Below are 27,919 nucleotides of genomic sequence, written 5' to 3'. Positions count from 1 at the left end.
TATGACATCACCAGGAAAAATCGTCTGGCGGAAGAAGCTCGATCGAGCATAAATTTCTAGCAAGAAAATAATTCAGACATAGATTCGTCTATAAAGTCGGAAGGTGGTGTGCGCAAGGCATATCTAGTCCAGTCTATTTAAAGGATAATGTCCCGCCAAATACAAAATTTCATGGGATTCATGGCTAAGCCATGGACTCCGACTATTTGTGTTTCCACGGGATTCACGATATAGCCGGGGAATCTAACTACTTTGGCGCGGATTTAAATTGACAATTTGAGGCCCATTATAGTGGTTTTGGGGATAAAAACATAAATTACTGAAGTTTATAAAATATCAACTTTCTTATTACTGAACAGAATTTAATGAAATTTACATGGAAATTTAAGTTATGAAATACAGAAAAATATGAGAGGTATTTCATGCGTGAAATCTGACATTTACCTCAATAACTCAAAAATTTACAAAAAGATGATGCAATACCTGCATTTACAATACATATAAAATAAGGCCCGTATGTCAATTTGTGACAATATTATCCAAATAAAAAGCCAATATGACCCTTTAAACAGAACCAATTTACATTTTTCAATTTCAGAAACAGATTTTATTTTGTGTTGCCTCTTTATATTGTTGTTTCCATTCAATGAACTCAATGTTACTTGTACTTTAAAACTGTATCATGCTGTACACAACTGATTCTGCCTTTGTGACCAGTGTAGATCATGATCAGACTGCACATCTGTCCATTCTGACCATGATCTACACTGTTAGCCTGCACATCTGTACAGTCTGATCATGATCTACACTGTTCGCCATACAGTTAGTATCTTTTTGGTATGCACCCCTATTAACTGTCAATGGTACTGTCCAAATTGAAATATGGACAAGTTCATTATAGAAATTTAGCAGGGTAAGGATTGAGCAATTACAAAAATACCCTTCTATGTTTTTGTTTTTGCTTATATTTGTATACAGAGCACTCAACCTGTAAAGATCAAACAGAAGCATTATATCTAACTGTAATGAGCTGCAAGTCCAAAATTCTTCAAAAAGCTGCTGATAATTGTAATATCATATACATTGCAAGGATCAAATTTCACTATTCGCATGTTGACCCTTACCTCTGACCTACTGACCCACAAACCACTACTGGTCATCTCCTGACCACAGAAATATGAAGATGGACAGCCATCAAACCAAGTATTCATCAGTTATCTGTAAGAAAATATGACCTTGACCTTTGACATACTGACCCCTTAAATAATATGGGTCATCTCATGACCACAGGCAATAATCCTATGAAATTAAAAAGCAGTCTCTTGACCTTGACCTACTCACCCTCAAAATAATAAGGTACATCATCTGTTACCACAGGTATCAAAGTCTTCTATAGTAATTAAGAAGAAACCATTTTCATTCTTGTGATAACTGTTACCTCGACCTTTGACTTACTGACCCCAAAAACAATAGGAGTCATCAACAGACCACAGGCAATGATCCATTGAAGTTTGACCACTATAGGCTAAAGAATTCCTTACTTACAGATTGGAAACTAAGTGGTCTACTAGTGTATGGACATCCAAACTGACCAACAAACAGACTTCTGACATTAGCAAAACAATGTACTCTCTTCCTCTTTGAAAGGTGGCTTGAAAATATCAAATCTACTGTATGAGATGTTGGTCTTGAAATAGAACTGTTTAACAAACAGACATTGATTAGTGTAAGTCTTATCCTGGCATTCCCTCACAGCCAAACATCTAGTTCTTCACCAATAAATATATATATATATATATATACACACGTATATATATACTGTAAAATCATTTAATTTCGTGGGCATAAAATTTCGTGGTTTTGGTCAAAACGGCAAATTCATGGGGATATGAATTTGTGGATTTCAACATTTGAACATAAAATGAATGGGAATTTTACTTGTTCTTTGGGATTAAATTTCGTTGATTGACTCAACCACGAAATCCACAAAAGTTAGTCCCCCACGAATATTAATGATTTTACAGTATATAGTTACCAAGGGCAGTTGTGGTCTAGCTGGTAAGTTGACTGCAGCTGAAAACAGATGTCATGGGTTGAACCCAAAATTGACACTAGTACTATTTTTTCCATGAAGTGGACCTAAGACCTAAGACCAAGTTCTGTAGAGTGCTCACATTTACAGACTTAAAAGGCAAAATCATTTTCCACAGCATTATGTATTCAAGACTTATAACTGCTTCATGATGCCTATATCAGACTTGTAAGTCAGGCTGTCTGAGGATATGTTGTATTACCAATAGTAGAACTATTGCTACTATTACCATGTCAACAGTAAATCTCAATCTTTTGTTAGAAAGGAGCAAAAATCAATTTATAAAGACTAAGCGCCATACACTCACAGTTTTGACATACAGTTATGATAATTAAGTTATGACTAAGCACCCAGGCTATGATGACTGTGTTGAGAGAAATGAGGTACATTGTAAGAACAATTAATACCACCACTGACAGTACCTCTGACAGTGATCCACTGTAAGTACCTCTCCGATCTACTTGTCCATTATTATGACCATTTTATTGCTGTTTCTCAAAGCTCCAGTGAATACTAAACCTCTTCTGAAACAATCAATTCTTTTATCGCCAAGATGTTTTGTTTCTCATGTTTCTTAACCCTTAACATGCTGGAAACGATTTATGGTCAGTAATCTGCCTTTGCGAACAATGCAGATCAAGATCAGCCTGCATATTCATGCAGTCTGATCATGATCTGTACTGTTCGCCATTCAGTATCTTTTTCGTAAGCACCCCCTACTAACAGTTAATGGTACTGTCCAAACTGAAAGCTGGACAAGTTCATTATAGAGTAAGGGTTAACTTAACCACATTCTGTAGTCCTTGTGATATCATTATTATATGATGAAGGACAAATTTTGGTGATTTTTATGATTAAACTAATCTGTGAAATTTGTTTTTTTAATCAAACTGAAACCCATAAAATAAAATAGGTGTCCCCATGAAACAGACATTTTGGCTGAACCTTTGGAAATATATAACAAAAATTCAACTCCATGATTCTCTTTTGATGGCCAATGGTTCAAAGCCCTAGTTATTGTCAGTCTTGAGAAACTGTGACCTTGACCTCTGACAAACTGACCCCCAAAGACTACATGTGTAATATATTGACCAAAGGCATTGACATCTGAAAGCCAAAGTGACTGGAAACCAAATGATCTACTCACGAACACACAGCAAAACAATATATGAGCCGTGCCATGGGAAAACCAACATAGTGGCTTTGCGACCAGCATGGATCCAGACCAGTCTGCACATCCGCGCAGTCTGGTCAGGATCCATGCTGTTCGCTTTCAAAGCCTATTGGAATTGGAGAAACTGTTAGCGAACAGCATGGATCCTGACCAGACTGCGCGGATGCGCAGGCTGGTCTGGATCCATGCTGGTTGCAAATCCACTATGTTGGTTTTCTCATGGCGCGGCTCATATATACATTGTCCAAATGCTGTTTACTCATTGCAAACAGTAGGATGTTTTCTGTAATTAAGAATTCACATTCAAAAGCAACATGAAAATTGTGTTTGTGTGAACAATTCCTTTTACAACACATGCAAACACTGTGTTTAATGCTATTAATATAACGCCCAACTGTGGTATATTCTTTCTTATCAAGAGGTTTTGTCACGACAAAAAAACATGAAAATTGCATCCATTCGTAAACATCCCAAAAAGTACATTTAACACTGGCGATCAATGGATGCCTTGATTTCTGCGTAAAAGACGTGCCATGTTTACGCATTAAGTAATAAAAAGTTGATTTAGATATAAAAGCATTCTGCCACTTCTCACTGAATTCATCAGAAGGGATACTGACAAGACAAAATGCCAAATTAAATAGTACTTTAACACAGTGGAAACATAATGCTTGTCTATGACATGAGCTGAAGAATAAAATGATTTTAAAATAATTTTCTGTTATGTCTTCAAGTATTGCAAGCAGCAGAAAACAAGAGCTGTCCATAAGACAGCCAAGCTCGACTATTCGAAATATTGTCACAGAAGCAGGAAATTATTACCCAAAATGTTAAATATCAAAAGAGTTTTAAGTTCATAAGGGGACATAATTTGACCAAAATACATATCAGAGTTATGGGACTTGATGCTATCAACTAGTTTTATAACCCCGAAGAAACATGTTAGGTTTCAATTCAATATCTGCATTAGTTTTGGAGATAGTAACTTGCATGTAAACTTTAACCAGAATTTTCTAAGTCCAAAAGGGGGCATAATTTGTTCAAAATACATGTTAAGAGTTATGGAACTTAACCTAGTGAGGCTGGTAATTGACCTAGAAAAGGAATAAATAAGATTCAAAGCTATATGCCTTTTGGTAATAGCTGTATGTACTTGCACGCAAAACTTTAATCAGAATTTTCTAAGTCCAAAAGGGGGCATAATTTGCCCAAAATACATGTCAGAGTTATGGGACTTGATTCTATCAACTAGTTTTATAACCCCGAAGACACATGTGAAGTTTCAATTTAATATCTGTATTAGTTTTGGAGATAGTAACTTGCATGTAAAACTTCTAAGTCCAAACGGGGGCATAATTTGCCCAAAATACATGTCAGAGTTATGGGTCTTGACCCAGTGAGGTAGGTAATTGATCTAGAAAAAGAAAAAATAAGTTTCAAATCTATATGCCTTTTAGTAATAGCTGTATGTACTTGCACGAAAAACTTTAACCAGAATTTTCCAAATCCAAAAGGGGGCATAATTTGGCCAAAATGAAGGTCAGAGTTATGGGACTTGGTGCTTTAAACTAGTTTTATAACCCAGAAGACACATGTAAAGTTTCAATTCAATATCTGCATTAGTTTTGGAGATAGTAACTTGCATGTAAAACTTTAACCAAAATTTTTTAAGTCCAAAAGGGGGCATAATTTGCTCAAAATACATGTTAGAGTTATGGAACTTGACCCAGTGAGGTTGGTAATTGACCTAGAAAAAGAATAAATAAGTTTCAAAGCTAAATGCCTTTAAATGATAGCTGTATGTACTTGCATGCAAAAACTTAACCAAGGTGTGACGCCGAAGCCGACGCCAGGGTGAGTAGAATAGCTAGACTATTCTTCGAATAGTCGAGCTAAAAATGCAAGTCATCATTATACACAATTTCCAGGCAACAATTAAATAAATGCAACTGTTTATCATAGTATCAATTTTTTACAACAGAGAATATATATCAAAATGTCAAGAATTGGCACAGTAATATCATTCACATTTTTATGTTGATATTTTATGAGTTCTATTTTAAGTACTTCTAAATTCTTTCTTTCTCACTTTCTTCTTGGAGTAATAAATACTTCAGGCTATTTCTACAAATTTTACAATTGTTAATGGTATAACAAGTGCGCATATGTTCCAGCTGAGTGTCTCTTTCCGACAATTTTTGGCCATATAAACAACAATGTCTACTTGTAACAGTGAGTACAATGCCCAACTTTGCAGTGCTGCCTCAATGGTATATCACACTGTAGACACTTAACATAATACCCCATCCTTCACATAATACTGACACCAGGCTAACCAGTCAGAGGATCTTCCTTTTAATGCTGGGCGCTAAGTGAGGAATCTACAAGTACCATTTTTCACGTATTTGGTATGACACAGCCTGGGAGCAAAACCATGATCTCAGGCACTCAAAGTAGGCGTGCTTCTTCTAGGCTACCAAGAGAATAATAAATGCTGTATGCCCTTTCTACTTATTTTACAGGCCACACAACTTTTCTATTTTTTTTCGACACTAACTGTCACTTGAGCAAAGAAATATGGTGACGTTTCTTTTCTATCTTACGGGGACTTTCATAGAAAAGTTACGCAAGGTGCACAGTCACAATTAAAGTCTTATCGGTGCTTTTCCAGAAATGACAAGAACTTATTGGAGAAATGATTATATTAATGCGTGACTGCAGATGTTTTTTTATTAGGAAGTTGTTTTCTCCCTAAGACATTAGCATGGATAAATTTTCACCTAAACATGAAAACAGTTCTCCTTTACCTATACACCAGGGATTAAATAAAGTTAATTTGAACCAAAAATGGAGGAAATAGTCAGTTCTTTTGGGACTTTATTATTATGTTTAAGCAAAGCAAACAACTAATTCCATTAATTGGTAAATTACTAGCATTACGTTGTTACAGTTAAGTTAATTTGGGACACATTTCTCTTTTCTATGATGGCTTCAAGCTAAGCCAGCCTAAGCACCAAAATCTTCAAAAATCCATGAATGCCTGAAATTTCGATTATGTTTCATTTTCTCTATTGATCACTTGAACACAAAAATTCAGCACACTCTTTCTATTAATTTCTTTCGTAAGTACAAGATCAGTTCATTTCATAATGGAAATCAATTGGGGCCCTGATCTCTGTCTAAAAGATGTGTCATGTTTATGCATTAATTGTAAGTAATAAAATTTGGTTTATACTGATGTGTAAAAAACACAGTGTTGATTTAATATAATTATTAAAGTTACAGTCCAAAAACCTGCTTAAACAACCCATTGCGGAGCATATATGCCCAAAGGTATGACCTTTGACCCCTAAGTGTGACCTTGACCTTGCAGCTAGCCATTCAGAACATGCGCTTTGCACATCGTCTCCATGTGGTTAGCATTTGCTTCAAATTTCTTCGAAATCCTTCCACGGGTTCAAGAATTACATAGCAATGACCTTTGACCCCCAAGTGTGACCTTGACCTTGAAGTTAGACATCCAAAACATGCGCTCTGCCCATCGTCTTGTGCCAAGTTTCTTTAAAATACTTCAAGCAGTTTAAGAGTTACGGAGCAGACATCAAACACACTCATATGACTATTGAACCCTAAAGACCTCAACAGACGGTAGGTTCTAGTTGTACAACACTAATTATCTCAAAGATGTAAAATTTTAAAATTGTACATCTTTCACATACAGACAGTATTCCATTCCCATATAAATCACAGAGATTTACCTAGCAAACATAGTGCATCAGGTACTGAAAAGAATGTAACCATTAATAATAAAAAATAATATTTATGTATAAAATATATTTATGTCCCATGAATTTGATTATGCATGACACAAATGAGCCATGCTATGAGAAAACCAACACAGTGGCTTTGCGACCAGCAGGGATCCAGACAAGCCTGTGCATCCGTGCAGTCTGGTCAGGATCAATGATGTTTGCTTTCAAAGCCTATTGCAATTAGAGAAACCGTTAGCAAATGGCATGGACCAAACTGCGCGGATGCTGGTTGGAAACGCACTATGTTGGTTTTCTCATGGCGCGGCTCAAATCATTTAACTTTTCAGTGTCATCCTTTTTCCATTATGCATTGGAAGCCATTTTATATTCAGATTTGTGTTTATGTTTTGAGCAATTGTTTCTGGAATTTCATTCACTTGCCTCTTATCAACTAATTATTTACCAATTTGTTGCTTGTCAACATGGGTGGTACGTAAGACAAAACTTACGAAATAGAACATGTCCTAATCTGTAAGTCAAGAATTAAGATTTACGAAATCAAGGAATAGCATCGTTCACATGATAATATTTGGCTGTACATTTTAAATTTAATTGGTGTTGTAAAACAAAACCTACCGTCTGTTGAGGGCTAAAGTGTGACTTTGACCTTGAAGCGAGCCATCCAGAACATGGGATCTGCATGTCGTCCTGCTGTGGTGAACATTTGTGTCAAGTTTCTTTGAAATCCTTATGGGTTCAAGAGTTACAGAGCAGACACAAAATTGCTAATGAATGGACGGTCGGACATCGGGGGCGTATAAAAACATGTGTTTTTCAAGGATATGCCCATGGAATGTGTAAGTTGCAATGTGATGTGAAGAAAATTTGCTACTCCAACACCCGTCATTAGTTGACAACTTTGTTGTTTCACAGATCTATTATCTTTAAGGATGGTAACTACATAACCACATTATATTCCTCCAATAATAACATTCATTAAATATTCATATGTTTTTTGACAGTAATGGAAATAATTATGGGTCTGTACGTTTAAAATAGACTAGCTATCATCAAGTTAGAACATATCAGCAATTAGCAGGAATAAAAGGCATTGATCAGGGAATAGGATACACTAATGAGAGACTGAAGGTGTTAATTATCTGGAGAAAATTCTTCTTGCAAATTAACATGGATGAAATTGATACCTAAACTGGAAAATATTATTTCTACACAAGGGGTGATAAGCATTCATTTGGACTATGAATGGAGTAAAAAAAAATGTCACTCTGTTATTTAATCACAATCATTAAAGCAAAATGAACAAGCAAATTTGATGAACTGGTATCCCCTGCCGAAAGGGTTTGTGGTGAGGAATGGCAAAAAAGCATATCCGGCAAAAAGTTAAGGATGTTACTAAAAAGCAAATAATTTCATTAGTCAAGATCAATTTAACAGTGTACATAATAAATGTATGTTATGTTGATCCTGACTAATGTGTAATAAGCTTAGCTTTAAGAATTATATGGAGTTATTTGAAATGTGAGCTTGAAGTGCAACTAGAACAAAATATTGTATTTGAGTAGTTTGGCACCAAGTGTCACTGTTTTTTAACATGTACATTTGAACTTAAAAGAACAGATGTCCTTAAGAGAGCACAAACAAGTAAGAAATTTGGAATGTGGGTGGTGGTGGGGGTGTGGTTACAACTTCACATGTACATAAATATTCATGGAAGGTTTGAATTCTTTTTTTAAAAGGAATGGAAAAAAAACTTTTTTTGGGGGCTGTGGAGGGTGACCGGGTGAGGGTACAAAACTTAACATCTTGATAATAAATATTGACGGAAAGTAAAAAATAAAGAATATAAAACAAGAGGGCCCTGAAGGCCCTGTACCGCTCACCTGACCTAGAATTACCCAGATTCGACCTTAAAAATTAACAAATTAACATTCTGACCAAGTTTCATGAAGATACAGTCATAAATGTGGCCTCTAGATTGTTAAGAAGCTTAACCTTTGATTTGACCTGGTGACCTAGTTTTTGACCCCATCTGACTCAGATTGAAACTTGACCTTAAGATCATTAAGATTAAAATATGACCAAGTTTCATTAGGATTCGGTCATTAATGTGGTCTCCAGAGTGCTAACTAGCTTTTCCTTTGATTTGACCTGGTGACCTAGCTTTTGATCCCACATGACCCAGATTCCAATTGACCTAGAGATCATCAAGATTAACATTCTGACCAAGTTTCATGAAGATACAGTCATAATGTGACCTCTGAAGTGTTAACAAGCTTTTCCTTTGATTTGACCTGGTGACCTAGTTTTTGACCCCACATGATCCATATTCGAAACTAACTAGAGGTCATCAAGACATACATTCTGATCAATTGTCATGAGTTTCAAACTTAAAATAAGGCCTCTTAGAGTGTTCACAAGCTTTACCTTTGGTTTGACCTGGTGACCTAGGTTTTGACCCCATCTGATCCAGATTTAAACTTGACCTAAAGATCATCAAGATTAACATTTTGGCCAAGTTTCATTAAGATATGGTCACAAATTTGGCCTCTAGAGTGTTAACTAGCTTTGCCTTTGATTTGACCTGGTGACCTAGATTTTGACCCCACCTTACCTAGATTTAAAATTGACCTATATATCATCAAGATTAATATTTTGACCAAGTTTCATTAAGATATGGTCAAAAATGTGGCCTCTAGAGTGTTAACTAGCTTTTCCATTGATTTGACCTGGTTACCTAGTTTTTGACCCCACATGACCCAATTTCGAATTTGACCTAAAGATCATCAAGATTAACATTCTGACCAAGTTTGACGAAGATACAGTCATAAATGTGGCCTCTAGAGTGTTAACAAGCTTTTCCTTAGATTGGACCTGGTGACCTTGGAGGGATGCATGATCGCAGAAGGTTTGAGGGTACACAACTTCACATGTTGAAAATAAATTTTCATAGAAAAAAAATGAAATAAGTTTAGGCAATATAAAATTAGTTTTTAGATTCTCATCCCCGCCCGCCCCTATCTGAAACCCCCCGCCTCGAAATTTATTGGTCAAAATCCGGATATCCAAAATTTTTTGTCCGGATACTGGTACACTTTCATAAACATTGCATAATTCTCCAGTGTAAAGAAAATGTTTGACATATAGTTGTGATGCAAAGACAATTTAACAGCATTTGACAGTATCTGATATTAAAATTTAACATGACATTACCTCTTATTATAATAAATTCAGAGAAATGATCATAAAATATCGACAATTCACATGACGACTAGCAGACTTTCTGGCAACCTACTTTCGATTTCAAAAACTTTTAGAAAAAGGTAAAGCCCATGTATTTTCTTATCCTAATTTGATTGTTATTGTTTTTTATTGATTAGAAGTAAGTATCTGCTGTCTGGATTTCAATATTTCAATTGTTTTTAACATGGACATTTGCCCTCGTGGGGAAGCCTGACATACCATTTTCACATGCAAAGTATACTGAACTACCGGGATATTTGTTTCATAGATCTGGAAATAGTATTAAATATGTTATGTATGCAAGTGCATCTAATTAAGAAACATCGGATTTTTTTCAGGTGTAAAACTACTAGATTCCTTGTATTTTATACTTTAAGCTCCAAGTCAAAAGCATCATCATCGGTTCCACAGGTATATAGCTTTTAGCACATGCCCAGCAGGAATGACAGATTGATTGTTAAATTCTTTACAGGTGGTCCTTGTACTTTGACAGAACTAAATATTTTGAATTTGCAAATACACTGAACAGACAAATATTAATTTGCTGTTGTTGATTTACTTATTTGTACAGGATACAATCAACCATCAGACAAAATGATTTACTATCACATTATAAACAAGATAAAAGTTTATGACATGAAATCATTTTTTTCATATATAGATTCTTCATATATATATGTATTTCAAAATAGGTTTTACATATAAAAGCATTTCAAAGACACAGCCACACACACTAGAATATCAATACTGTGATATTTTAAATATAATTTGTCAAATTGACCTCCAGACTACCATATTTCCAAATTAAAACATAAAAAGTGCCCACCCGCCCCATTTTTTATCAAAATTCGGATGAGAATCTAAACATTTATTTTCTTAATGAAATTCTATCAATTTGTTAGTTTGTTATGTACAAATATGTGGACTTTTAAAAACAATTAAAGGGCAATAACTCTGGTTACAAAAGAGATCCTGACAAAATTGTGTGTGCACTACCATATTATGGTGATCTAAATTAAGTTTAAGTTCCGTAGTTCTAGGTCAAATATGTCACAAGTTATGAAGCAGAAATTGCCATATTTATAGAACCCAATATAGTTAACACTAGAAACTTCTTACTTGGGCAATCTGACTGAAACTTGACGGGCCGCATTTCTCTATTGTGGTGAACATGTATATGAAGTTTTATTTAAATATTCCCAACCACTTCCTAGATATGGCTCCGGACGGAAAGACGGACAGAAGGACAACGCCAGAACTATATCCCTACGCCTTTTGCTGGGGATAACAAAAAAGTTCTTTAACATAATATCATTATTTTCATAATTGAGCTACCGTATCACATTTAGGACACATTGATCCATAAAACGATAAGTTTAATACTAATATCATCAAAATACTCAACTCTTTAGAGACTTATCTAATCAAAAAAGCTTTATGACCCTGAAGCTACAAGTACCAAACTGAATGGTGGATCAATATACATATATAACCATTCCATTATATTGTACAGAACAAACATTAGTGGAGAATTTACTTATTGGCTAAGTAATGAATGCTGGAAGAATACCTTTAGTTCTGGCATTGTTTACAAGCCCTGAACAAACATCCACACCAACTTTGTATGTAGATTTGTTGATATTCAAGTACCTGCCGTTACCACAACCTGAAATATTCCAATGTCACTACAATAAGCAGAAATGTTACATTCATTAAACCTTTTTCTGGAATAAAACCTGAATAAAATTTATTTAGCAAAATCCATTGTCAAAAAACAGTACAAATGTGGTAGGAGAAGGCACAAGATCCCTATAGAAGGAAATGAACCCACAACAATTGGATGGTGTGACTGGCTCCATTTGTCACACAGAACCCACAACAGTTACTACATAGCATGGCCAATTCTGCTGGTCACAGTGACAACTTGAAACACAAAAATTCAATTGGTTGTGCGGGGCGTACGGGCGAGCGCACGTTGGAATCATTTTCCATAATTTTATACGTTATTTCGTTATGTAAATTGCGGCTGTCTATTATACTTTGGTTTCTCCATTGGTAGTTGGTAGCGGTTATTTACATCAAATCTTCTCAAATCGTTACAATCTCAGTAATACTCATTGCCTCACATAAATCACCAGAGTCGATTTATCGTGTATGTACACAACCGCCAGTTTGTCCCTGTAAGTAGTAATGTACACCTTCAAGTTTGTCCGTTTAAGTATGCAAATGCCATTATGTCCGCATAGCGTCCACGCCCGCTAGTCTGTATGATTCAGGTAATAATGTATACAAATGCTAGAAAGTCCGTGATATCATGTAATATCGTATACATATGTCGGTTGGTCCGTGTTAGTAATGCTGCCTGTACGTGTCTGTATAATGTAAACGTTTACGGTGTAAAAGTATGTAAACCCGTGTAAAGGGTTACAGCATTAAGTTATGTAAACCAGTGTGTAGGTTTACAGTGTGTAAAGTTTGAAAACCCGTGTGTAGGGTTACGGTGTAAAGTCCTGTAAACCCATGTGTTTTGCTGGTTGGTTTAAGTACGTGAACAGGGTTTTGCCCATGACAGTGTTCGGTAATTCCTAGTTTCTCGTGCGTGTGTACTAGGCAATGTGTTTGTTTAACATTAAATTTGAAATTATTTGTTTACGCGTGCGCTTGCTCGCTCGTCCCGCAGCAGGTTTTCTTGGTACGACAGTGGTGACTCCTTGAGTACCTTTTCTCGCGGCCATTTCTGCCACACAACTCCTATCTACTAATCAAGCGTTTAGGTCTTAGATCAATGTGTACTTTTAATACCGTTCGTTTTATTGACATTAAATTGTGTAATTGGAACAACATGTTTTTAAATGGTTTATTAAATGTGTAACATGAAATCCGTTGTTGTTACTTCGGTAGTCATAAAATAATAGCTTGAAATATTCTTCTTGCCATTAAAAACTTTACTTAACACCATTAAAACTCTACTTATTGCCATAAAAAAAATCTACTTAAAACCATTTACTTTAATGCCATAAAATATCTTCTTAATGCATGAAAATATCTACTTATTGCCATTAAAAACTCTTCTCAAACCATTAAAAAACTGATTTAAGCCATTAATTGTTTACATGTTTGGTTTGGGTTTAGCGTAAATTTCAACAGTATTTCAGTTATGTAACAGTGGGCAGATAATTTACTTAACCTTTGTTCCTGGATTCTGTACCAGTACTAATCTAGCCACATGTTCACAAAATATTTTTCGGTCTCAACTGAATTTGAGTTTGAAATTTTTATATCGATTTTACTAAAATTTCAAGGTTAAATTCCAACTGAGACTGACCATCAATACTGAATAGCCACTTGAAAAAAGTTATTAACTTAAAACTTAGTTTTAAACATGCTACTTAGATATAAATGACAAATAAAGTTTCATTATCAAACTCTGAAAATGTTTTGTGAACACTTGGCCTGTTCTCTACAAGAAATTGCTGACTTCTCCAAATGAATAACAGCTTGAGGAAGAATGGTTTCGGACAAAATTTCTTTTATCAATGCCCAAAGAGAAATATGCCTCAGCAAACTCACAACCCTGCGATCCATATATCTGCGTTCTCCCTATTTAGAGCTAAGTGAGCAGACACCTTATGCCAGTAAAAACCTTCAGTAAGTCTGCCTTTGCGACCAGTGTAGATCATGATCAGCCTGCACATCCATGCAGTCTGATCATGATCTGCACTGTTCATCATTCAGTCAGTATCTTTTTGGTAAGCACCTCTTTTAACAGTTAATGGTACTGTCCAAATTGGTTAAGTTCATTATAGAAATTTAGCAGCGTAAGGGTTAACTAGTTGTTACAGGAGCGATGAATTATACCCCCACAATACAGCCTTATCACAAAACTAAGCCAACGTCACAGCCGAACTTGCTTGAACTTTGACCTATTGACCTCTAAATCGATACAGGTCATCTGCTGGTCATGATCAACCTCTAATGAAGTTTCATGATCCTCTGCCAAAGCGTTCTCTCAAGTTATTGTCCGGAAATGGTTTAAATGTTATGGGTCACTGAGACCTTTGACCTTTTGAACTCAAAATCAATAGGGGTCATCTGCTGGTCATGACCAACCTCCCTATTAAGTTTCGTGATCCTAGGTCCAAGCATTCTGATGTTATAGTCCAAAAACCATTTAACTGTTCCAGGTCACTGTGACCTTGACCTGTGACCTACCAATCTCAAAATCAATAGGGGTCATCTGATGGCCATGACCAACCTCCTGATCAATTTCCATGATCCTAGGCCCAAGCGTTCTAAAGTTATCATCCGAAAACCATTTAACTGTTCCGGTCACTGTGACCTTGACCTGTGACCCACCAACCTCAAAATCATTAGGGGTCATCTGATGGTCATGACCAACCTCCCGATCAATTTTCATGATCCTAGGCCCAAGCGTTCTAAAGTTACCATCCGAAAACCATTTAACTGTTTCGGGGCACTGTGACCTTGACCTTTGACCCACTGACCACAAAGTTGAATTTGAGCTATATTTCATGATGTTACACCTGTGTACTAAAAGTTATGATCCTAGGCCAAAGCGTTCTCAAGTTATCATCTGGAATCCGTTTTACTGTTCAGGGTCATTGTCAAATGTGACCTACTGATCTAGAAATCAAAAGGTGTCATCGGATGGTCATGACCAGCCTCCCTATTAAAAATTATCTAAATCTGTCAAGCCTTTCATGAGTTATTGTCCAGAAACCATGAAAACCAATGGACCGACAGACAAGCTCACTCCTATATACCCAATGACTACTGAATACAATTGTAAACTAACATGGAAACACCTGTTCTTAACATTATCATAATAACAGAGCTCAATTTTAATGGCCTTAAGTAGGAATGTAGACTAGATGCCTACGGGCAACATGTCGAGCCCACCAGCTGTCAAAGGACTAGGAGTTGCACATGACACCCTGTCTCAATGAGGCAAACATTTATGCCAAATAAAAAATAATTGCAAAAGTCACAATATAAGTTATTTACAGTAACAACAAAGGGAAGTAAATCTTTAAAAAAATCTAAGTCTAAACAAAAATTCTGACCAGCAGAGATAGGTCAAAATACACCTCAAAACTGGATGTAAGATGCATATTGTACTACAGAAAAGTGGTTTTGATTTTTCCCAACGACCAGTAATAAAAAAGTTACAATATAAGCTATTTATAGTAACAACAAAGGGAAGTAATTCTAGGTTCTTGCACATGAAATTCCGTCTCATGATGGTGAACAATTGTGCCAAGTTACATCAAAATCCCTGCATGCATGAAAAAGAAATGCTCTGGACAAAGTCATTCTTGTATCTGACCTTAGACCTCTAAGTGTGACCTTGACCTTAGACCTAGGGTCCTGGTTCTTGCGCAAGACACTCCATCACTTGGTTGTGAACATTTGTGCCAAGTTACATCAAAATCCCTCCATGCATGAAGAAGAAATGCTCCGGACAGTCATTATTGAATTTAACCTTTGACCTCTAAGTGTGACCTTGACCTTTGAGATAGGAACCTGCGGTTTGCACAGACACTCCGTCTTGCTTAGGTTAACATTCATGCCAAATATAAATGAGATTGCTCCATGCATGTCAAAGTTATAGCCATTTCGACAACTATGTCTTCGCTTCCACAAGCGTGCTCGACAAAAATGGCCTTCATATTAAAACAAGCTGTATTTGTAAAAGCGAATGAGTTTGATAAATTTCCACAACATTGTTGCATAAGTCATGACATATGTACGTACATCAGATACTGAAAGTAATTAGTGTACCATAATTAAAAGCCATTAATTGGCACTATTGTTGTGCAAGACAGCAGATGTTTCTACCATACATGCAGTCTGTTTACAGACTTATACAATAATGTTCAATAACACCCTCTATACAACAGGTATAAATGCTGGTATTATACCCAGAATTCATCAATAAGTCACGTTTATTACCTCATTTAGGCAAGGATTACATCTTCAAAAGCTGATGTAATATGATAAGGCAGATTTATATTACAACTGAAATGATTAGTTACCAGGATTTTCCTTGAAACAATTGATTTGATGTCCCTGCTAACAGCTAGGCTAACTTTTTTATGAAACATCGTTAAGAATTAGAAAAATACAGTTTATTGAGAATCAGGTAAAAACTTTATTCACGAATAGTATTCACCAATCCCACAAAACATTGGAGACAAAAATTCAAGTCCTATTCAAGTTGTTTACTTTTTAATGGTTACTTATGTCGAAAAGCATGTCTTGAAATTTTGGTAAAAACAACTTTCATCAGCTATTTCCAAAAACAATGTTATAGTGAAATTGTCAGACCCCTATTTATGAATGCTACTAGTGAAAACAGGTTCTGTTCCGCATGACTACACACTTTTTTTTTAAATCATTTTCATTTCTTTTCTATCTAAAATTCATTCTGTCCACTAAGCAAGCTGCTGAAACAGGAGTTTTACAAGAAATCCTATCAGTTTTCTTTAAAATTCAAGTATCTTTACATCTTTTTTTTTTTTACATTATTTTAGTCATTTTCAAGGATTTTTCAAAGACTACCATCAAATCCAAGGCCTTTTCAAGGTCTGTGTGAACCCCTATATTGAGCATTTTGCGGTTGCATCTATCAACAAAATCAAATCCAAATGAACAAATAAAATTTTCTAGAATTTTTAAAATCCACAAAGTTATGTCCCAATGAAATAGTCCAAACTGTGAAACTGCAAAGTTTAACACTATATTATACACCTTCTTACCAACATCAGCTATCAGAGAACCAGGCGGGAACTTTTTCAGGAACCGTTTCACATTTGGCCATGCTTTATGTTGAATATCGTTCATGCTGGCCGCAATTTCCTCGTACACATGCTGCACGTGCTGTTGCTCGAAGCTTGTTCCATTGTTGCTTGACTGTGGGGTAACTGCAACATTTGCCATTCTCTCTGGATTTTCTGAAAACAAGATGGATGCTTTTTTATGTACATTCTATTACATACGTTAATTTCCTCTCCAATTCCTTTTAGCTTAAGGTAGTTCTGCATCACAAACTGGAAGTCATGGCATCACATCATTTATGAGCATGACATAGAATAAAGCCTTGACCTGGCATATGGAAAGAAAATTCTGCCTTATAATGTCATCCATTGTGTACACTTATATCCAAAGCATCATTACTTTCTTCCTACAGATAAAGACTGATGACAAAATTGTTGGCAAGTTAAATAATTCCAAATAACGCCTTCAATTCCACTTGAAATTTGTAGTTAGGCATTTGTCTCAAAAACAAGCACATGGACCAACATGTTGCCCACATAACAGACTTTAAGTTGATTTAGAACTGTGAAAGGTTTCATCAAAATCTACTATGAAAGCTTTCATGAGGTTCAAATTTTTCAAACCAATCTAGGATATACTCAAGCACAAAACAAGAAATTTGCACACTTTTCTAAGTATACCCTGAAGTTTTGTAAAATCAGGATTTGAGCCGTGCCATGGAAAAACCAACATAGTGGGTTTGCGACTAGCATGGATCCAGACCAGCCTGCGCATCCGCGCAGTCTGGTCAGGATCCATGCTGTTCGCTTTTAAAGCCTACTGCAATTAGAGAAACCGTTAGCGAACAGCATGGATCCTGACCAGACTGCGCGGATGCGCAGGCTGGTCTGGATCCATGCTGGTCGCAAAGCCACTATGTTGGTTTTCCCATGGCACGGCTCATTTAATCAAATTATACACTGATAAAACAAGAAGCTGCATTCAATAAACGCTTGATGCCCCCGGTGGCATCCTTGTCGATACAAAGCAACCTCCAAAGTCCAAAACGAGGTCAAGTTCAAGGTCAAACTGAGGTCAGGTGATGTCTGAAGATGAGGAATGGTCACAGGTTACATCTGCATTAGTATCAAGTCATTCTGAGTAAGGGGTATTGATGCTAGACGAAACAGTCTCATTTGGTTAACCTCGTACGAACGGACGGATAAACAGGACAATCGTACGGATGGACGGACGAACAGGACAATCACTATATGCCTCCCACATCAGTAGATGCCGGGATCATAAAAATTCATCAGAATGTGATTGCAATGAAGATTTGAAGTTTATGAGGTAACTTTCTCAATTTCTACTAGCCTACTCTACTAACTGGGCCATTTTTATCAATGCCAAATCTAAAATTCTGACTTCAAACTGTTTTTCATGAAACTTGGCTTGGAGTTCCACTTAAGCCAGTGCTAGGGGGCGTGGGAGGTGTTGCACATTTCATTACCTCTCATGAACAGACTGATATTATTCTTGGTTGCATTCTTTGCTTCCAAAGGATCTTTTTACAGATTTTATTGAAACTGTCTAATTACAAAAAAAAAAGACAGTTTAGTGAAAGGAGTTTTGGCAAATTTAAGTTTTCTGAAATTTAATGTCAGAATTTCAGACTTACAATATTGATGAATGAAAGCACTGAAGTATTGTCAAATGAAAGTCCAGTGTTGTTTGCTAAAGTGATAAGTGAATTGAACAAATGATGCCATCTTCCCTGCACAACCACTACTATAGTGAAAACTTGGTAGCAATTACTTATGTAAGTGTTTCCTTCCGGGTAAATCTATATATACAGCTGCTGTTTTCCTGGAGAACATTCCAGTGGACAAAATGCTCCATTTGTTACATTTACATCACAAGATTAGTGTGTTTTTGGGACACACCTGATGGAAAACACTTTATTTATATTCCAACAGCTGACAGTTGTTGCTGCTTTTGGCAGTTTGTATAAGGCTTTTGGTGTTTCAGAAATATAGAGCTTCATAAAGAAACAACATTGTATCAATTACAACAATGTGACAGAAAGAGAAAACATTTATGTGAACTGTAATAGAGTATAAAATACATGGCTGAGGTTATAGTATGTCAGGAAGACTTTTGCCTTAAGGCACTTTAAACATGTTCATGTATTTAATGGACACTACTGTTAGAACTATGACCTATTTCATAAAGATATATTTTATATATAGTGTTGTTACACATCTATTCATTCAGATTATGTAAGTCTGTCATAATGTTTTGTTGCTATATGTGGAAACCACACCCTGCAAACAATGCTTGTTACCATGGTAACCATTACGAAACAAATTTGTTGACATGATATACCCTTATATAATTACAAAAACAGAACTGGTATATACTTTATATTACAACATCTGATATGTGTGACATACTCAGTCATAGAATCTAATGTTATATATACCATATTTGCAATTTCTGACACAAGACGTGTCCCAGGGACTTATAGTTAGAGCCATATAGGGAGTCAATAAAAAACGATAAATGATATTAAAACTTTTGACAAATATTATTTATGATAAACAATAATTTTACTGACAATAGGGTTCAACAAGAAACTGATATATCTTTAGTTGATAACAAAACAAGAGCTGTCTCCATAGGATGACACATGCCCCCGATGGCACTTTGAATGAATAGTTATGGCCGATGTTAGAGTTTAGGACCTTTGACCTACGGAGCTGGGTCTTGCGCGCGACACGTCGTCTTACTGTGTCACACATTCATGCGTAGTTGTTTTAAAATCCATGCATGAATGACAAAGATATGGACCGGACACGCCCATCAATGCATTATCATGAAAAATGACCTTTAACGTCTAAGTGTGACCTTGACCTTTGAGCTACGGACCTGGGTCTTGCGCATGACACGTCGTCTTACTGTGGTACACATTCATGCCAAGTTATTTGAAAATCCATCCATCGATGACAAAGATATGGACCGGACACGCCCATCAATGCACTATCCTTTAACGTCTAAGTGTGACCTTGACCTTTGAGCTACGGACCTGGGTCTTGCGCGTGACACGTCGTCTTACTGTGGTACACATTCATGCCAAGTTATTTGAAAATCCATCCATGGATGACAAAGATATGGACCGGACACGCCCATCAATGCACTATCCTTTAAAGTCTAAGTGTGACCTTGACCTTTGAGCTACGGACCTGGGTCTTGCACGCGACATGTCGTCTTACTGTGGTACACATTCATGCCAAGTTATTTGAAAATCCATCCATCGATGACAAAGATATGGACCAGACACGCCCATCAATGCACTATCCTTTAATGTCTAAGTGTGACCTTGACCTTTGACTAACGGACCTGGGTCTTGCGCGCGACACGTCGTCTTACTGTGGTACACATTCATGCCAAGTTATTTGAAAATCCATCCATCAATGACAAAGATATGGACCGGACACGAAAATTGCGGACAGACTGACAGACCGACGGAATGACAGACCAACAGACGGACAGACGGTTCAAAAACTATATGCCTCCCTTCGGGGGCATAAAAAGTGACAGCCACATTTTAGAGGTTTTTTTGGCATTAACTGACAATTTTATCAAAGAATCAAGACTTTGTATTAGTTGAAGCAAAACACAGATGCTTTAAATGTGCACCATATGGTTTAATGGTTTCAACATGTGTCACATTTACTCTCCTTGAGTCGCTTTGCTCAAGTTGGCTAAAATGTTGATTTCTAATAAGTAATCAATAAAATTGTTGATGAATAAAAATGAAAGCTTCTTAAACAGAATATTCACATCAGACAATATTGAGCAAGTGTTTAAACCTAAAGTTAATAGAGAAAAGCCCTTATACAAGCTATACCTTCAACGGACTTAACAACAAGAGACAACAGAAATGTCTGTTCAAAGAAGCTATCTGAGTGTGTAGTAAGCAGCTGCAGTTGGCCTAGTCATTGAATCTTGTGCAACTCCTAGCATTATCTGTGTAGAACAACTGGCCTCTCACAAACCAGTCAGAATAGCTTCTATTCGAAACTATGGCCAGCTTAGATCTGAAACTGGGAAACATATTATGACTGTCTACTGAAATAATCTGATAAGAATGTGCACAGTACAGCGTTAGTCTGCTGGCGGCAAGTGATTTTGCCTTTGCGACCAGTGCACAGCCTGCACATCCATGCAGGCTGATCATGGCCTGCACTGTTGGCTATTCAGTCAGTAAATTTTCAGTAACACCCCTCTGAATAACAAGAGCACCGCCAAGTGGGGCAATAAACGCCCGAAGGGTTACATCACAGGATGGGAGCAAAATTTAAAGAACATGACTGTTGAAGCCCAAAGGCCAGGAACAACAAAAAGAAGAAATTCCAAAAAAAAATAATTTCTAAGTCCACAAAAAAATTCTTACCAGGTAAAGTTATGTCAAAAGACATCTAAAAATTGGGTGTACCATCCATGTTGTACCACAGAAAAGTGGTCTCAGTTTTTCCCTACAGCCAATAATAAGAAAGTTTCAAAATAAGCTATATATAGTAACAAACAAGAGTGCCAGAATGTCACAATATACGCCCGCCACAGCAAATTTCTTTACACTAGCACCTGTATTTGCAAATGGAATTTTAATTTTCTAGTTGTTTACAATGTTTTTTTTTTTTAGAAATTATTGTAATTCTTTTATTTTTCTATGTCCACAAAAAAAATCCTTACCAGGTAGAGATACCTTAAAATACACCCAAAATTTGAAAGTAACATCAATGTTGTACCACAGTAAAGTGGTCTTGGTTCTTCCCTACGGTCAATTATAAAAAAGTTACAATGTAAGTTATTTATAGTAACAACTAAGGGAAGTTAATCTTTAAAGAGAAAAAAAAAAAAAAAAAAAAAAAAAATTACAAGTCCATACAAAAATCCTTACCAGGTAGAGATAGCTCAAAATACACCTCAGAATTGGATGTAACATGCATGTTGTACTACAGAAAAGTGGTCTCGATTTCTCCCTACGACTTGTAATGAAAAAGTTACAATATAAGCTATTTATAGTAACAGCAAAGGGAAGTAATTCAAAAGAAGGGATCAGTGCATGACACTCCGTCTCATGATGGTGTACAATTGTGCCAAGTTACATCAAAATCCCTCCATGCATAAAGAAGAAATGCTCCGGACAAAGTCATTCTTGTATCAGACCTTTGGCCTCTAAGTGTGACCTTGACCTTAGACCCAGGGATCTGGTTGTTGTGCATGACACTCCGTCTCATGCTTGTGAACATTTGTGCCAAGTTGTATCAAAATCCCTCAATGCATGAAGAAGAAATGCTCCAGACAAAGTTTTCATTCTTGTATCCTTGACCTCTAAGTGTGACCTTGACCTTACCCCTAGGGACCCGGTTCTTGCGCATGACACTCCATCTCATGATGGTGAACAATTGTGCCAAGCTACATCAAAGTCCTTTCATGCATGAAGAAGATATGCTCCGGACAAAGTTTTCATTCTTGTATCCTTTGACCTCTAAGTGTGACCTTGACCTTAGACCTGAGGACCTAGTTCTTGCGCACGACACTCCCTCTCATTATGGTGAACAACTGTGCCAAGCTACATCAAAATCCTTCCATGCATGAAGAAGATATGCTCCGGACAAAGTCATTCTTGAATTTGACCTTTGACCTCTAAGTATGGCCTTGACCTTAGACCAGGGGCCTGGTTCTTGCGCATGACACTCCGTCTCATGATGGTGAACAACTATGCCAAGTTTCATCAAAATCCCTCCATGCATGTAGAAGATATGCTCTGGACAAGGTCTGTGGACGCCGCCCGCCCGCCTGCCCGCCAGGGGCGTTCCCATAATACGTCTCGTTTTTCAAACAGGCGTATAAAAAGGGAAGTAATTAAAAAAAAAACTATTGTAAGAGAACAACAAGGGATCTGCCAAATAAAAACAAGAGCACTGCAATGCACAGCAATATATACAAAGCAAAGTCATATATGTCCTTTGACCCCTAAGTGTGACCTTGACCTTGAAGCCAGTCATCCAGAACTTGCACTCTGCACGTCGCCTCAGTGTGGTGAACATTTGTGCCAAGTTTCTTTGAAATCCTTCAAGCAGTTCAAGAGTTACAGAGCGGACACAGCAAAGTCATATATGACCTTAGACTCCTAAGTGTGACCTTGACCTTGAAATTAGTCATCCGAAACAAGCACTCTGCACGTTGTCTCAGTGTGGTGAACATTTGTGCCAAGTTTCTTTGAAATCCTTCAAGCAGTTCAAGAGTTACAGAGCAGACACAAAACACACTCATATAACCTTTGACCCCTAAGTGTGACCTTGACCTTGAAATGAGACATCCAAAACATGTACCCTGCATGTCGTCTCAGTGTGGTGAACATTTGTGCCAATTTTCTTTGAAATCCTTCAAGCAGTTTAAGAGTAACGGAGCGGACACCAAACACACTCATATGACCTTTGACCCCCAAGTGTGACCTTCACCTTGAAAAGAGACATCCAAAACATGCGCTCAGCATGTCATCTCGGTGTGTTGAACATTTGTGTCAAGTTTCTTTGAAATCCTTCAAGGGGTTCAAGAGTTACAGAGCGGACACGAAATTGCTAACGGACGGACGGACACCAGGACCATAACATAATATGTCCCTTCGGGCGTATAATAAGTGGTATTGCCCGAATTGAACTAGAGCTATCACTAAAGGTGATGAATGTACCCCCCACATGCACTGACACAGTACATTGCAATTTTACGCACACAAGATTGCATAATTATGACATTTTGGACTGTATGTATATAGTATAGTAACAAAAAACAAAGTCCCATAACTATTCAGAATATATATCTAAAAGAACGTAACATGCACCATGCAAAACTAGGGTTGTTACTGATCAGTGACTTGTGTGAAGTTTCATTAAATTGTGTGCAAGGGTTCGGAAGATTTGGCGTGCACATGATTGCATATGCAGACTGTATGTACATAGTATGTTAACAAGAAACAAAGTCCCATAACTCTGCAATTTTTGTTGTTGAAAGAACCTAACATGCCCCATGCACAACTACTGTTGTTACTGATCACTTGTGTGAAGTTTCATTAAATTGTGTCAAGGGGATCAGGAGAGATGGTGCGCACAAGATTGTGACTACAGACAGACGGACAGACAGACAACCTGAAACCAGTATACCCCCACTTACACCTTTGTTGTCGGGGGGTACAATGATGGACCAGTCCACTTTAGAAATATAGCACGGTAAAGGTTAAGCATACCGTAGACTTATACGAGGATACAATATTCACAATTTCAGGATGATTGCTTCTGTATATCAGCACCAAATTAGCTTAATTATTAAGAAAATTAAAAGAATTACAGAATGTAAATGAAAAAATTTAATAACAAACCCACATCCTTCCTTATGTAACACTGTAATAAATCAGCCATAAGTCTTGTTTCAAATTGTGCTTAGATATAATCGGTGAATTTCTAGTATCCTTTAACAGCATTATAATGTCATTTTATTGCTTTTTAGATGAGGATATAAAATCATATACCACTGTGCTGTTTAGTCTAACATTTAGAGGACATACCAGAATTTATCTAAATTTGAATATTGTTTAGAAATAAAGGCAAGTTGCAATCATTTTTTTCAGCTGGAAGGCATTTGAGAAAAACACTGAAATCATGGTTTAAATCTGGATTGAAATCAAGTCTCCCTACATTCAAGGAATGACTTGCAGTTTTATAGTTTATCTTTAGGTATGGCATACATTCGCATATTTCAAACAATGTTTCATGTTAACTAGAGCTATCACTGAAGGTAATCAGAACCTCCTCCCCCCACCCCCACCCCAACAATGCTTCTTTGATACAGAGACAGATGGCACTTAACCTTTAGCCTGCTGGCGGCAAATGATTCTACCAGAGCAGACGTGCAGGCTGATCTTGGTCTGCACTGGTCGCAAAGGCAGAATCACTTGCCGCCAGCAGGCTAAATGCTAAATGCCAGAAGGTTAAATGCCATAATGAGGATTTTTAGCCAGAGTTGCTTTGACATGTTTTAAAATGGTTAAAGCCTAGTCATTTGCTGAAAAGCCAGTGGCAGAAACTGTTTGAACAACATTCTCTTTACTTTTCCCAACACATCAGATTTTATACAGAATTAATGCATTACTTCCTTTAGCAATATCTACTCTGTTACAATCTGAGAGATTATAAATATCTGTTTCAAGACTGTTCAATTATTCATTGTGTTTGATCTTTTCCTTTTCTTCACTTCAGAAAAAATATAGCTCACATGAAATCTGATCGCACAGTCCTTTTAAATCTTTGAATACTTAATCAATTATAATCAATGTGAAACAAGTGAAAAGGTAGGCTCTGAAAGTATTATTTAAAAAAAAAAAGAAAACAGTGTAAGGAACTATCAACACCAATTTTGGTGCACAAGAGAATTCATTTTAAATTTTACCAAACAGACAATTTAACATTTTCAGATCAGACAGCTCATATAAAACACACTAAAAGTCTTATTTAAAAAGAATTAAAATGATAACAATTTTTATCCCCAACTAGAAAATCTCTCCAGTATCACTGTATTTTTTCACTGTGAATAAACTAAAAAAATATTGCAAACAATTGGAACCTTCAAAAATATTTAACTGTAATAAAAATTATTTATCATTCATATTATAGTAGAAATCTAAATACCTTTGGGTTAGATTCCACAAATCCAGAGTTGGTCAAATGTCAGATCATATCAGAAATGTTTGCAAAAACTGTAATCCCTGTAGGCAGATGGTGGCAAATTGCTGATGTATTGTCACTCTGACCAAAACCTGTGAAAAATGGCGGGAAATAATCAATACGTATCAATTTGTACCAAAAATGGATTTTCATTTACTGCACTACCACATGGAGTAGAAATAAACGTAGAATTTTGCCGCAAATTACGTTTTGCCAATACATACGCTCGTTATCTATCCATTTTTTTTAAGCAGAACAATATTTGCCAATAACGTTCAGAAAATCAAGATTATTTTCTCAGAGGGCGGCATATAAATATTGGCTAATGTCTTCAGATTTGATCAAAACGTCAAACTGAAACAAAGGAATACAATACAAATTGGAAAGCTGCACGATATTATGGAAAAGACTGCCAAACAGAATCTCAGTAACACACTTGTTGTCTATCAAATCTTGCAGCTCTTTTACCGTCTCAAAGTAGAATTTTAGAGAACTGAATAAAAAGAATTAAAGAAAAGACATTAGCTGTTAAAAGTTTCTGTGCTGTATTTTAGAGAACTGAATAAAAAGAATTAAAGAAAAGACATTAGCTGTTAAAAGTTTCTGTGCTGTTTTAAAGGTGGTCAATCACATTTTAACATTTTATGACATTTTTCACTTCCCACAATGTCATATCCCACTAGGGATTTATTTAAGGGGAAAAAAAGACCCAATATGCCATCGAGGTAGATCCCTATTAGAAATGTGCTTTACTACTTTTTTATAAAATTTTGTCATAGCCCCCCATACAATATGAAAGTAGTCAGAAACCGAAGTATTTCCCTTCATATCAGTTCTAGCTTTAAAATTTCCATTGGATAGATTTTGGGATAGTTCAACAATATGAACCAAAAGGCAAGTTTAAAACCATGTGGCACCTTACAAATTCATTTATATCCCCCATCTACCTTGGTTGTGCCACCAAAGTAGGTAAAGGGGGGTAATAATAGTTTTACAAACTTCCAAATCTATTAAATTTTGGCTAGATTTTTTTTTTGGAAAATGTAAATCTATAGTTCTAATACTTTTTATCATATCTTAGGCAACAAAAAATTATCAAATTTAGTCATTCTTATGCGCAAATAATTCTATCCTCACATATAAAATCAAATCTTAAAATTGAATCTCTCAATCCTGTGAAAATCTTACATGTCTTCTAAGGAACAAAAAGACCCTTTACACAAAGCTAGATCCATATTAGATATTCATGTTTTATTATTTTATAAACTTTTGTAATTACTTCCCTGTAATATAGAAATATTTGAAAAGTGGACTATTAATTAAAAATCTTTTGGTTTCAATATAATTTTGTACCTGGAAGATATCAAGATATTTTAACTGTATGAAACAAAGGGAAAGTTTTAAAACCGCATGTACAGTGCAACCTCTCCAGAGCAGCCCTCTCTATAGCAAAATCCTCTCCACAACAGCATCATCTAAATTTCCCATAGCTGAAATTTACTATCAATTTAACCTCTATATAGAGCAACAACCTCTCAACAGAGGTCAATATCTAAATCTCCCAAAGGGTGTTGCTCTGCAGGGGTTGCACTGTAGTCTCAGAAGCCATCTATTTTCAATCTATGTAGACAAAGGGAGGTAATAATAATATGACAAATTTGCATTTCCAATGAATTATACAGCAAAATATGTATCTTTCACAAATTCAATGCTTTTGAAATTATTTTATTATCATTAATTTATGCCTTATACAGCAAAGTATGTTTATTAATAAAATAACGCTTAGAATCTAGGTTGGGCGACCATGGCAGTGTAGGAAAATCAAGTTTGAAAAATACTTCCAGTGAAAATTTAACATGTGTTAAGAACTTAGTGAACACAAGTATGTGTATAATATAATGATCAGTTGTTAAAGTTTCAAACAAATCAACTGGCTAACTAACCAAAATCTGATTTACCACCTTTGATTGGTTTATGTTTATTTTTTCATACAAACAACTTTTGAGTACTTAGGTTTAAGTCTAATGATGAATACTTTTAATTCTGACCATACAGTGTACAACCCAGACGAAATGTT

The 27,919-nt window shown here is 36.2% G+C and overlaps 1 protein-coding gene across 1 annotated transcript in view; it reads right to left on the bottom strand.

Moving 5' to 3' along the window:
• The window catches only part of LOC123557927 (uncharacterized), a 75,197-nt gene that overhangs the window by 20,203 nt on the left and 27,075 nt on the right, over positions 1 to 27,919 (bottom strand). Inside the window, exons 3-5 of the mRNA XM_045349721.2 lie at positions 25,807 to 25,934; positions 17,059 to 17,253; positions 11,850 to 11,945 (exon numbers count right to left, since the gene is read on the bottom strand). Of these exons, the coding sequence (XP_045205656.2) occupies positions 11,850 to 11,945; positions 17,059 to 17,239 (277 nt within the window). The 5' untranslated portion in view covers positions 17,240 to 17,253; positions 25,807 to 25,934. The remainder of the gene's footprint in view (positions 1 to 11,849; positions 11,946 to 17,058; positions 17,254 to 25,806; positions 25,935 to 27,919) is intronic.

This window comes from Mercenaria mercenaria, chromosome 5 (genome assembly GCF_021730395.1).
Source record: "Mercenaria mercenaria strain notata chromosome 5, MADL_Memer_1, whole genome shotgun sequence".
NCBI lineage: Eukaryota > Metazoa > Mollusca > Bivalvia > Venerida > Veneridae > Mercenaria > Mercenaria mercenaria.
This window is presented reverse-complemented; position numbering and strand designations above follow the sequence as displayed.